General features: G+C 38.5%; 1 protein-coding gene across 1 annotated transcript in view; it reads left to right on the top strand.

Moving 5' to 3' along the window:
* Positions 1-9,752, top strand: part of LOC145237907 (uncharacterized) — a 43,342-nt gene extending 33,590 nt beyond the window's left edge. Inside the window, exons 52-66 of the mRNA XM_080100902.1 lie at positions 270-495; positions 723-813; positions 1,135-1,264; positions 2,321-2,574; positions 2,721-2,895; positions 3,272-3,537; positions 4,106-4,336; positions 4,857-5,055; positions 5,399-5,615; positions 5,925-6,004; positions 6,869-7,108; positions 7,262-7,321; positions 7,942-8,072; positions 8,510-8,543; positions 8,991-9,752. Of these exons, the coding sequence (XP_079957028.1) occupies positions 270-495; positions 723-813; positions 1,135-1,264; positions 2,321-2,574; positions 2,721-2,895; positions 3,272-3,537; positions 4,106-4,336; positions 4,857-5,055; positions 5,399-5,615; positions 5,925-6,004; positions 6,869-7,108; positions 7,262-7,321; positions 7,942-8,072; positions 8,510-8,543; positions 8,991-9,052 (2,396 nt within the window). The 3' untranslated portion in view covers positions 9,053-9,752. The remainder of the gene's footprint in view (positions 1-269; positions 496-722; positions 814-1,134; positions 1,265-2,320; positions 2,575-2,720; positions 2,896-3,271; positions 3,538-4,105; positions 4,337-4,856; positions 5,056-5,398; positions 5,616-5,924; positions 6,005-6,868; positions 7,109-7,261; positions 7,322-7,941; positions 8,073-8,509; positions 8,544-8,990) is intronic.
* Positions 9,753-12,994: the final 3,242 nt, after the last annotated feature.

The following is a 12,994-nucleotide window of genomic DNA, read 5'->3' as shown; positions in this document are numbered from 1 at the left end:
TAGTGAGTCTGTCGCGAATTGTACTGGTAGCTGTCAACTAAATATAAACGTTATTTGTACGCAACAAAAAAGTTAACTTGTGTTATATAAAAGATCAACCCACAGTCTAAACAGTCTAATTATATTTTTCCAATTAGTGATAAAGGTTCCAAGGCCCGAGTTCAAACTTATATAAATTGTCACACACAAGTTTACTTATCAAAAAGTCCGTGTCTATAATTGTTTTTAAACTTATTTTTCGTTAATTTCTCAAATCTATATTTCTTCAGACAAACACCATATTCATGCTTCGTCCCTACCTGACCCATCAGATTTACGTGGCTGTGATGCAGTTTACACGATCAACAATGATGGGACGATTAACACACAAGCTAATACATCGGGACCGAACGGTCGAAACACGGTCGCACAATGGCCACACTGGTTCGTGTATATTGCCTGGGCACTTACATGGATCGCTGTCATTTTATCTGGCTTCTTTGCTATCTTATACAGGTATTTATACGCAAACTATAGTCAATAGTGATTATTACTGCAAAATTTTGCACCGGATAAGTTATTACTGAACTAAGCCATTTTGGAGCTGACGTAACACATCTATATGGTACACTACTAGTCTTAAAATCCAGCAAAACCTTTCTAACGCTTTGGTGGCAGTCTTGGTAATATTTAAAAATTCATTGTCAAGATATATAGTTACTGAACTTCTGTCTTTTTTATAGTTTTGAATGGGGACGCGAAAAGGCCAATAGATGGCTCGGAAATATGATGTTGTCGTTTTGGCAATCTGTCTTCATAGTACAACCCATTAAGGTAAAATCATTTTTACACAAATATGGGTTCTTAAGACTCTTTAAAAACCAGTATCAGTCTGCCCAAAAATATATACTAGTTTTTATCTGTATCGTTTTTTTATCTGTGTTTATTTAAAATTTATTCAGAATTAAAAAAATACATTTGTCCTCAGAAAAAAGACTTACAGATATCAACGTATGTAATATTAACTATATCAACTATAAATGGAAGCCAGAATCATTTTTACTAACTTACATTATCTAAATTGGAAGAAACGTATGAAACTTATAAAATCGACTTTTTCTAACTTCCTCAATCCAACCCTGTTTTTGTTTTTAGGTGATCATTCTCTCGATGTTTGTTGCCGCTGTGTTGAAGAAACCCGACCAGAACGCATTGGATAGTGTTGATGCGAGAGAAGTGAAGGAGGCTGAATCCAAATTCGTCAACTTGTGTGCGGATAATATAGGTTTGTTGTCTACTTGCGTATTTTCTGTTATGCCGTTGTTTTATTTACTCGTTCCTGACATGTGTTGAAAAGAACTGTGTGAGGTAATGTAGGAAACCCCATACACCACAGAATTGGAGTCCCGGAAAGGCTCCTTTCGTGGGTTCGAATCTCACAGTAGAGTCGATTTTTTCTAGCCTGTGTCTTGCCATATGGAAATGCTTGGCGACCGGGTGATTCGGTATAACGCTTTCAGTATGAGAAATATATTAAGGGAGCGACAGTGTACTAAAAAAGGTTTTAATCAAACAAATTTTTCCCTGTTTTGACAAATTTGTATCCTTTTTGATTTATGTCTAGTTTGTCCTCGTAAAATGTTTTTAGGACTACTAGGGATGGGCCAAAACAGCAAATGTTCTGTTTGGTCGAGTACCGAGCATCTCACTTTGATGCTCGGTGCTCGACCGAGCACGCTCGGTGCATTATGACGTCACAAAAAATCCCCTTTCTACGTTTTAGCTCTGTAAGGTCTCTTACGTCACCGGCGGTGTTTTATTAAGCTGTACATGCCCATGAAGTGCGCGTTTTTCCACCATCTAATACATTTGAAAAATCATTCGTTTTTGTTCATAGACATGCCTTTAGAACACTAGTTACATATGTTAGCAGGGTATGAATATGCAAATTTAACGCTCGGGTCAGTTTGTGCAACTGCTCGGCCGAGCACCGAGCATCAAAAACAGCGATGCTCGGTACCGAGTACTCGGGTTCTGGCTCGGCTCGGCCCATCCCTAAGGACTACTATATTATTAGAATACAATACTTATGTCTAAAGGAAGCAAAATTCGGTAAACATTGGTTAAACACAGTAAACGTCGGTAAATTCGGTAAATCCGGATCTTCGACTAATTCGGACAAAACTTGAGGTACAAATGATTTGTAATGTGGTGAGGCTTAAACTGACATCGGTTAATCCAGATCTTAGCTTATTTTTTGGTCCAATCGGGTCCGGATTTACCGAGCTTTACTGTAGTTTAATAAAATTAATTTTCCAATCTATCTTGGTTTAAATCTTAGAATCAGAACTCCAGGAGAAGGAAGTGAAAAATCTCGTTCCTCCAAAACCTCCGAGCAAGAGGAAGCTAAGAAAAGCTCGTAGACTTCGGGAAAAAGAGAAGAAGATGTCTCAGATCATATGGGAGGTCATCTCCTACTTCTTCTACATCATGGTCCTCCTCTTCTTGTGTCACGGAACTCGAGATTCAATCGGTCAGTTGGTCAATGAACAGATGAAGAAGACTTTTGTGGAATCAACTTACGGTCTAAAATCGGTTAGTTCAAAATTTCTCGTTGATTTGTTTAAATAACAGATTATTTGAATGATGATTGACTTGATAACAATTTAGAGTGCTTGTCGCAACAAGTTTGGCAAAGTTATTTTCAGGTAACATTTTTTACGACTATTGTTTTGTTTAAGGTAACTTCTGTTGAGTACTTCTGGCGTTTCGTGAAACTTACTGTGCTGCCCAACCTTTACCCTGCACAGTGGTACAACGGACAGAGGAAGACTTGGAGAGAAAGAAGTTTTCTCACAGATGAACAGTCTTATCGCGTTGGACCGGCTCGAATGAGACAAGTTCGCATTGAAACAAGTCAGTTTAATCAAATCCTATGTATTACTGTGTAAAGATCATTGGCCAAACTTGCATAAAAGTTTGTCAAAAGTTGCATGTCTCTCTGTTTTGTTACACGTTTTTGTGCATAAAAATGCTAACAGGCTTTTTACTCAACACGCATTGACGATGGTAAGGTTTATATTCCGAAACGTTTTACAGAACAAAATCACATTGTTTTTTGGTGCAGAACCAATATTGACAAGTCCCTAAAATCATTATTTTAAATTTACCCTTTTACTTTTCCTTGTTCAAACAAAAAACTAATTAAAAACATGTTCTAAACTCATTTTCCTTTAGCCATTTTTAACTATTAGAAAGTGAAAACATTTTACAAGATTTTTTGTGAACACAGAAACATGTCCCGTGTCTGCAACAACGCAAAAAGTTTGTCGGGATTCATTCTCGCTTTTGAATGAGGAAAAAGGGGATTACTTGCCAGGTTGGAAGCGGAACGACTCCGCTTTTTCCGTAAGTTCCGAAGACCTTGATCCAGCAGATCCGTCAGTCGTTGCTTGGAAACATCAAAACTGGCGGGAATTAAAGGGAGTCCCGTTTATGGGGGAAATCGCCGTTTATCCCGGCGGAGGCTATTCCGCTGAATTGGGCGTCAATTACGATGTAAGTATAAAATTGCAACGTTAAAGTTAGGGTAAATACACTTTTATTTGAGTGAATTCGGACATATTATGTTCTCAGTTGTAAGTTGGCGCGGACTTTTTTGGTTGAGTTTGAATGAAATGGGCTTGATTCGTGCAGGCTTAAACAAGTTTATGTCGTAATTTCACTCCAGTATTTTCATCAACGTAACTTTTTACCCTAATTCTGGATTTCTGTTTTTAAAATTTTATCTTACCACGACTTAAATGCTTTTGCATGGCCAAACTTGCAAGATGTGTCAAATACGCGTCAATATGAAAAGTAAATTATTAAAAGTAAACGCATCCTAATGTTTAGACGGGAAAATAGCCACAGAGACGCTGAACAAAGGCCAGTAGGCCACACATACACACACAAGTTGGTAAAAATGTATAGCAAACGTGGTGCTAAATGTTAATCAAGCCCAAATCAAGGCCCTTTTGTTAAAACTGAAACTCGAAAAGTCCGGCTCCACGTACAACTTTGTGCCACGACACATAAAAAATATTGTGACTAATAAATGTCAACGCTAAAGACTCTTCTTTCACAGTCAGGAGTTCAAGTAGTTGATTCTCTATTCCGTGGTGCTTGGGTCGATCACCAGTCGAGAGCAGTTTTCACTGAATTCACAGTTTACAATCCGAATGTTAACCTCTTCACTTGTGTTCAACTGGTCACAGAATTCCCGCCAGTGGGCGCTGCTGTCACCTTTACGTCGATTGTAACTTTCCGACTTTACCAATACCTGGGTGCTTACGGAACTTTGATGGTCATTGCTCAGGTAATAAAAGAGTCATATTGTGATGTCACAATTGAATTTTAATTTGTGGGACATTAAGTGTTTTATTAAGTTTGTAATTTTGTTGTTTGCTAGTACTACGTTTTTATTTCAGATATTTTATCGCATTTTTGTAAAACTTTTATTTGTCCCATTTGCTTCGTTTTAATTTTCTGCTCGCATGGAGTGATTGTGGATAGGGTCAATGGCATGTATTTTTAAACATCAAAACAGTCGTGATGCTTTCAGCGTGCGACAGGCACCCGCTCAAAGATTAGAGGCCCAATCATTCGTTATCGCGCTGTGTTTTCGTTGCGTTGTGACGTGCTTGCGTTTCGTTCTTTTTTCCTTTGTTTATCGTGCACTGTACTACTCGCATTCAGTTTTATTTACCTTGATGAAGACGAACTGTATGGGACGAAACGTCGGAATAAAATTACGTTTGCAGAAGAGCTCTATAAACTTGATATTATGCCTGGCAGCAATAGCTTATATATCTCTATTTACTATTTTCTGCCTCCAGATAATCTTCGTTATTCACCTTCTTCACTCCACCTATACCAACATCCGGATCATCTTCCGGAAGAGGAGACACTTCTTCGACGATCCGTGGGACTTCTTTGACGTCATGATCACCTGTATGGACTGGACTATTGCGTCACTATACACTTTTCGCGTCGTGCTCACGAACGTCACAATTAACGCATTCCATGAAGACAAACGTATGGAAGACTTTCAAATCTTTATTATTAAAAGTTATCATACCAAAAATTTGGGTTTTAACTTGTTGGTGTAAATACGAATATTGTCAGAGTTTAAAAAGTAAAAAAAATACGTTTTTTACTTTAAATAACTTGTTAAAATTGTACCTATAATGTCGGTCCTTTTAGTGACAAATAACATGGTTTCTAAACTTCACTGTACTGTCTTTTATATGACATACAATGAATACATTTCAATACAAACCTTTTCGACAATTGCTGCCATACCTATCGCATTTTTTTTGACAATTTTACTCATTGCCAATAAACACAAATGAATGTCTATTACATTTTTCTTAATCAGGCAAATTCGTGAACTTCCAACAAGTGATGACGATTGATTCGATGGTGGCCAACGCTCTGGCGCTTTCGGCTTTTTTCGGAATCGTTCGGTTTCTCAAGTTGTTACGCTTCAACAAGAAGACGGGAATGTTGGCAGCGGTGATGCGCAACAGCGCCAGACAGTGGCCGGGATTTTTCGTTCTTGCTCTTGTTTTCTTCGTAGCTTTTACGCATATTGGGTAAGATGCGTCCATTTTAGATTTTTTGTTTGATTTAAAAACAAAATGTGCGCGAAATAAATCATTTGATATTTTGAGGAAAGAAAAGTTGTAGTATGATCTCATACCAACCTGTTGGTAAAACCATGTGTTGCAAATTAAATTCCAGCTTAACCTGCTTATTTTATTCTTTTTGATAGATGAACGTTTCGTTTTATAACCAGGCTGTTAATATGTAAACGCTCAGATATGTCAAAAAATATAAAAAATATTGAATTACTACGAATTTTATTGAAAAACTTGACATACTTACAAGTCTGTACATTTCAGGTACTTAATATTCTGCCCGTATCTTGATGATTTTCGAACAATAGTGTCAACAATCGAAACAATGTTTTCCACAATGATGGGTAAGTAGCGACCGTGTGTGGCTGAACATACATCAATGGATAGTGCACCCGTCTTGTGCTCGCAAGTTTGCGGGTTCAAATCTCGTCTCGGCCTCTTATGTTTTCCTGACGGAGAAAGTTAATCTATATTGCTTCAATACAGTTACACCTAAAGTGTTTAACTCAACTACAGTCACCAACTTCAAAAATCGAAAAATTCAACTAAAATTGATCAAATAGACTTGTAAGACACTGGTGTTGCAAGCAGGTACGTAATTGGACTCGGACCCGGCCAGAAACACGAATGTATCAACCCAAAGCAGATTTTTTACAAAGCTCGAAATGGGCCATCAAGCCTGTTTCATTTAAACAAAAAGCCCGAACCCACCCGAAGACCGCGTCCCGACATACAACTCTTTGGTGTGCATAACCCAGGGGTGTCCAAACTTTTTTTAACGGGGGCCAAATTTTACCAGGTAAAGACGCCCGCGGGCCAACGTTTTTTTCAGAAATAAGACACAAATTTACAGGATTTAAGGAAATTTTGTGATTTTGTTGAGTCAGCACCTTCCTTTTTACCGGTAAATGAAGTTCCATGGAAAGCTTTTGCGTGATGTAGCGTCGCCAAAACCCCAAAACTTAACCCAAAGTTCCAAACTATGGCGGGCCATACGCAACACAATTAAAAAAAACAGCCTCGGGCCACTTAAAATGCCGTCGGGGGCCGCATTTGGCCCGCGGGCCGCAGTTTGGACACCCCTGGCATAACCCCTTCAAGCGTTGTCCCGAAAAAATATATATATATATATATATTAAGCAGAAACAACCGATCAAGTTTAGGTTGCTCACACGCTATGAACATACAACACTTACCTTTCTCTACAGGTCGTGCTATATACGAAGATCTAAGCAATCTGTATCGAGTTTTCGGGCCCACGTTCTACTTTATCTTCTGCTTTACATCGTCCTTCATAATTCTCAACGTGCTTATCGCGATCATCAACGAGTCGTACGCGGTAACACTTGAGGGGGTTTCCCGCAGCAAGAACGAATACGAGATGATCGATTTTATGTTGAAGCGATTCGCAAAGTGGACGGGTCTGTCGCTGTTTCGTTCCACAAAAGGTAAGAATTTTGTGTATTCCGTTTTTCTATGGACTTGGTGTTCCTAACTGGGGGAGAATGTACCCTCAAAGAGCATATTGGTCATGCCTTGTGGGTAAAGATAATGAAAGATATGTGTTTGTACAAGTAGGACACCTTATTTTGTATTTTTAGAGAAAAAAGTGCGACCCCCTCGTCTGTCTGGGGACGAAATTCCTTTGCCCCCCTTGCCATGTAAGTACAATGATGAATTGTTAATATTATCTTTTAATATGCATTGAATTGACGGCTTGGATAGTGTGAATGTGTCAACCGTTCGTCCTCTTGTCAAAATATTACAGTGAAGTCGGTTGCAACAGCATTATTTGATCAAAAGAAGTTTGAAAATATTTCGATGTTAAATTTATCCAGCCAAGTTTTTTTTATGTATGTGTGTCTTAAATCTGCTTAACTACCAACAATGTTTGAAGTCAACACAGGTTGTTTACTTGTTACTCAACTATGTCAAGTTTTTGCTTAAGTTATCTTTATGTTGAGAACGCGTCGATACGAGCGCAGTTGTTTTAACTGAAACGGTGTAGCTACAGCGCGTCTACCATCTTTCCACCAATTGTGCCCTCATTTTATCGCACTTGATAACGTTTAAACGTTGTGCAGCTATTTTCAGCTTGGTAAATATTTCGAAATTGTGCTGCTACGATTTATTTAACCGAAATCAACTTATCTCCACCCGACTGTATCGGCAAAAAAAGTCTGATCGTTTTCTACATGTGAAACTATACCATATTGATTACTGCTTTGTCTAACTTATGCTTAATACCGTTATAGCTCACGCCTCGACTATTGTGTTGCAGATAAAGTGGACACGAACAGAGGACAGGAGCTAGTAAACGTTCAGAAGAAGTTGGACAAATATGTGTACGATTTGGAAAAATACAGCAAGCATTTGTCGATCGATGAGCTGCGAGATGAAGTGATGGGACAAGTAAGTGAGAAAATTGGATGTCAAAACCATTTCTTTTCGGTCCTTTAAGCGTCCTAGCATCAGCAATCATTATTTTTTTATGGACAGTGTTGTAAGTTGTAATACCGGGTTTAGGCTTAGATTAGAATATAACAGGCTTGATTCGGGCCTGACTTTGGCAATAACAAACCTACTTAGAACTTTGATTAATGGAACGCCCATTTATTCAAGTATACATTACCAAACCTTTTAGGCAAAACTGATACGTTGTTTTTTGGGTGGGTTTAAACTGCCACTTTTAAAGTCGGTCTTAGCGACATCTCTTTTTTACATACAACTATCAAGTGTTTCAAGTCTCTATTACCCCTAAAACAGTTGAAAGGCATTAGGCAAAGATTTTCTAAAACTTGTTATTTTTATATTGTTTGAAACCAATTTAATTAATAATAATGTTACAGATGTCTGGACGACCTGAGAGTCAACAATCAAAAGGTGAACTTGTCTTTTTATCTACAATGTCGCAACCTGTATAAAATGGGACAAATTTAAAGTTAACATTCTCAACTGTTGCATAATGTATCTCAGGCAAAAGAGCAAATTATATTTTATTCACATCTCCGATCGAATTTTATCATAACTTGAAAATGTTTACACTGTAGTTCTGTATATTTGTTAGGGTAGTGAGAGTCCATTTCGTTAATTAAGGCATTTGCTGTGCTTTGTTAGGGCAAATATACACGTTTCCTCTGTCGTTCCAGTCAATGATGGGACAATTTGTTTCAAAAGATATATGCATCAAATAAATCAGTTCATCATTATTATCTTAACACTACCTTAACAATTGCAAGATATTCGGTCGTGATGCCGTTTCTTGTTCCAGATGCTAGATTTCATTTCTAAATACTAAATGACATGCTAAATTTTGAACACTGGTTTCAGGGTTGCCGCGTCGCAGAAACAAGTCACATGACCGTCACACTCCACCGAACACGCGCAAGTAAAAGAAAAGGCGAAGATTAACGTCAAATCCATTTCGTTGTTCATTTGTGCCGATTTTTTGTAAATCTGCTATCGTACGGTGTTGTACAAGTACTGTATTTTTGCGACAAAGCAGTCAAAGAATATATTGCACCCAATCAGAACAGAATTTAATTAAAATATAAAGTTTTTTAATTCAAATTTTATTTATGTGTAGCGTGAACCGGTGTTTATTTAATGTGTTTGTTTACTTATTTACTGTTAACTTTTCAACTTTGTTTTCGCGCTTATTTTAAAACTCATTCCACTTATTTTCCACAATTAGCTTTCTCATATTTTTCTGTTGTTATATGTGTCCTGATGTTTCATAATGTTTGTTTGTTTTGTTTTCTTGTATAATTTGCTTTGACTCCATTCTATCACTGCTTGTTTTTCCGCTTTTGTTCTCTTGGGACATAATTTCACCCTTTTCCACTTAATATTTTGTTGTATTTTAACACCGAGGAATTCGAACGCATCCCCTCGGGGATTTCCTGCGAGCGTGGTGCTGTGATTAGGCATTTTTTCTAGCGGCGTGTTATGTGATTTTTCCTTGTGTTTATGAGGCAGTTCTCTCCTGGCTTCGGCGTAGTGTGCACACGTTTCAGATGTTGTAGTGTTGTATTTTGTCGTGACGAAATGTGATTGAACAGTAATTTTGAAGGTTTTTATTAACTACAGTGTCCACTGTTTGGCTAGTAGTAAACTCACCGTTGCAGCAATTGGTTTTAGCGATAAGCCGTCAGTACAGGGTCTTGGACCGTTTTACGAATTAGAGGGGTAGCCTACGGTATAACAATATAACCAGGACAGTTGCAAAAGTTTTGCGTTAAAGATCTCAAACCGAAACAATGTTCTCTAAATTTGGAGGTATACAAAAAAAATCGGTTTTCGCCGGAATATTCCAGTTTCAAACTGGTTTAGACCGGTTTCCGCCTCGAACCTCCAAACCGGTTTCAAAAATCGAAAATTTTGACCCGATTTTTGAAAAAAACCTAAGGCTATAGCCTTTCCGTTTTTTCGATTTTTGGGGGTCAAAAAATCGAAGAAAAATCCGGTTTTCGGTGGGTTTTCGGTTTAAACCGGTTTGGAGGTTCGGTAGGAGGCAGAAACCGGTCTAAACCAGTTTGAAACTGGAATATTCCGGTGAAAACCCACCGAAAACCGGATTTTTCTTCGATTTTAAGACCCCCAAAAATCGAAAAAACGGAAAGGCTATAGCCTTAGGGTTTTTTCAAAATTCGGGTCAAAATTTTCGATTTTCAAAACCGGTTTGAACCGGTTTGGAGGTTCGGTAGGAGGCAGAAACCGGTCTAAACCAGTTTGAAACTGGAATATTCCGGTGAAAACCCACCGAAAACCGGATTTTTCTTCGATTTTTTGACCCCCAAAAAACGGAAAGGCTATAGCCTTAGGGTTTTTTAAAAATTCGGTTCAAAATTTTCGATTTTCAAAACCGGTTTAAACCGGTTTGGAGGTTCGGTAGGAGGCAGAAACTGGTCTAAACCAGTTTGAAACTGGAATATTCCGGTAAAAACCCACCGAAAACCGGATTTTTCTTCGATTTTAAGACCCCCAAAAATCGAAAACACGGAAAGGCTATAGCCTTAGGGTTTTTTCAAAATTCGGTTCAAAATTTTCGATTTTCAAAACCGGTTTAAACCGGTTTGGAGGTTCGGTAGGAGTCAGAAACCGGTCTAAACCAGTTTGAAACTGGAATATTCCGGTGAAAACCCACCGAAAACCGGATTTTTCTTCGATTTTTTGACCCCCAAAAATCGAAAAAACGGAAAGGCTATAGCCTTAGGGTTTTTTCAAAAATCGGGTCAAAATTTTCGATTTTCAAAACCGGTTTAAACCGGTTTGGAGGTTCGGTAGGAGTCAGAAACCGGTCTAAACCAGTTTGAAACTGGAATATTCCGGTGAAAACCCACCGAAAACCGGATTTTTCTTCGATTTTTTGACCCCCAAAAATCGAAAAAACGGAAAGGCTATAGCCTTAGGGTTTTTTCAAAATTCGGGTCAAAATTTTCGATTTTCAAAACCGGTTTAAACCGGTTTGGAGGTTCGGTAGGAGGCAGAAACCGGTCTAAACCAGTTTGAAACTGGAATATTCCGATGAAAACCCACCGAAAACCGGATTTTTCTTCGATTTTTTGACCCCCAAAAATCGAAAAAACGGAAAGGCTATAGCCTTAGGGTTTTTTCAAAATTCGGGTCAAAATTTTCGATTTTCAAAACCGGTTTAAACCGGTTTGGAGGTTCGGTAGGAGGCAGAAACCGGTCTAAACCAGTTTGAAACTGGAATATTCCGGTGAAAACCCACCGAAAACCGGATTTTTCTTCGATTTTTTGACCCCCAAAAATCGAAAAAACGGAAAGGCTATAGCCTTAGGGTTTTTTCACAAATCGGGTCAAAATTTTCGATTTTCAAAACCGGTTTAAACCGGTTTGGAGGTTCGGTAGGAGTCAGAAACCGGTCTAAACCAGTTTGAAACTGGAATATTCCGGTGAAAACCCACCGAAAACCGGATTTTTCTTCGATTTTTTGACCCCCAAAAATCGAAAAAACGGAAAGGCCTTAGGGTTTTTTCAAAAATCGGGTCAAAATTTTCGATTTTCAAAACCGGTTTAAACCGGTTTGGAGGTTCGGTAGGAGGCAGAAACCGGTCTAAACCAGTTTGAAACTGGAATATTCCGGTGAAAACCCACCGAAAACCGGATTTTTCTTCGATTTTTTGACCCCCAAAAATCGAAAAAACGGAAAGGCTATAGCCTTAGGGTTTTTTCAAAATTCGGGTCAAAATTTTCGATTTTCAAAACCGGTTTAAACCGGTTTGGAGGTTCGGTAGGAGGCAGAAACCGGTCTAAACCAGTTTGAAACTGGAATATTCCGGTGAAAACCCACCGAAAACCGGATTTTTCTTCGATTTTTTGACCCCCAAAAATCGAAAAAACGGAAAGGCTATAGCCTTAGGTTTTTTTCAAAAATCGGGTCAAAATTTTCGATTTTCAAAACCGGTTTAAACCGGTTTGGAGGTTCGGTAGGAGGCAGAAACCGGTCTAAACCAGTTTGAAACTGGAATATTCCGATGAAAACCCACCGAAAACCGGATTTTTCTTCGATTTTTTGACCCCCAAAAATCGAAAAAACGGAAAGGCTATAGCCTTAGGGATTTTTCAAAAATCGGGTCAAAATTTTCGATTTTCAAAACCGGTTTAAACCGGTTTGGAGGTTCGGTAGGAGGCAGAAACCGGTCTAAACCAGTTTGAAACTGGAATATTCCGGTGAAAACCCACCGAAAACCGGATTTTTCTTCGATTTTTTGACCCCCAAAAACCGAAAAAACGGAAAGGCTATAGCCTTAGGGTTTTTTCAAAAATCGGGTCAAAATTTTCGATTTTCAAAACCGGTTTAAACCGGTTTGGAGGTTCGGTAGGAGGCAGAAACCGGTCTAAACCAGTTTGAAACTGGAATATTCCGGTGAAAACCCACCGAAAACCGGATTTTTCTTCGATTTTTTGACCCCCAAAAATCGAAAAAACGGAAAGGCTATAGCCTTAGGGATTTTTCAAAAATCGGGTCAAAATTTTCGATTTTCAAAACCGGTTTAAACCGGTTTGGAGGTTCGGTAGGAGGCAGAAACCGGTCTAAACCAGTTTGAAACTGGAATATTCCGGTGAAAACCCACCGAAAACCGGATTTTTCTTCGATTTTTTGACCCCCAAAAATCGAAAAAACGGAAAGGCTATAGCCTTAGGGTTTTTTCAAAAATCGGGTCAAAATTTTCGATTTTCAAAACCGGTTTAAACCGGTTTGGAGGTTCGGTAGGAGGCAGAAACCGGTCTAAACCAGTTTGAAACTGGAATATTCCGGTGAAAACCCACCGAAAACCGGATTTTTCTTCGATTTTTTGACCCCCAAA

This window comes from Phallusia mammillata, chromosome 7, assembly GCF_965637545.1.
Source record: "Phallusia mammillata chromosome 7, kaPhaMamm4.hap1.1, whole genome shotgun sequence".
Lineage (NCBI taxonomy): Eukaryota > Metazoa > Chordata > Ascidiacea > Phlebobranchia > Ascidiidae > Phallusia > Phallusia mammillata.
The sequence above is the reverse complement of the archived record's forward strand: the minus strand, read 5'-3'. Positions and strand labels throughout refer to the sequence as shown.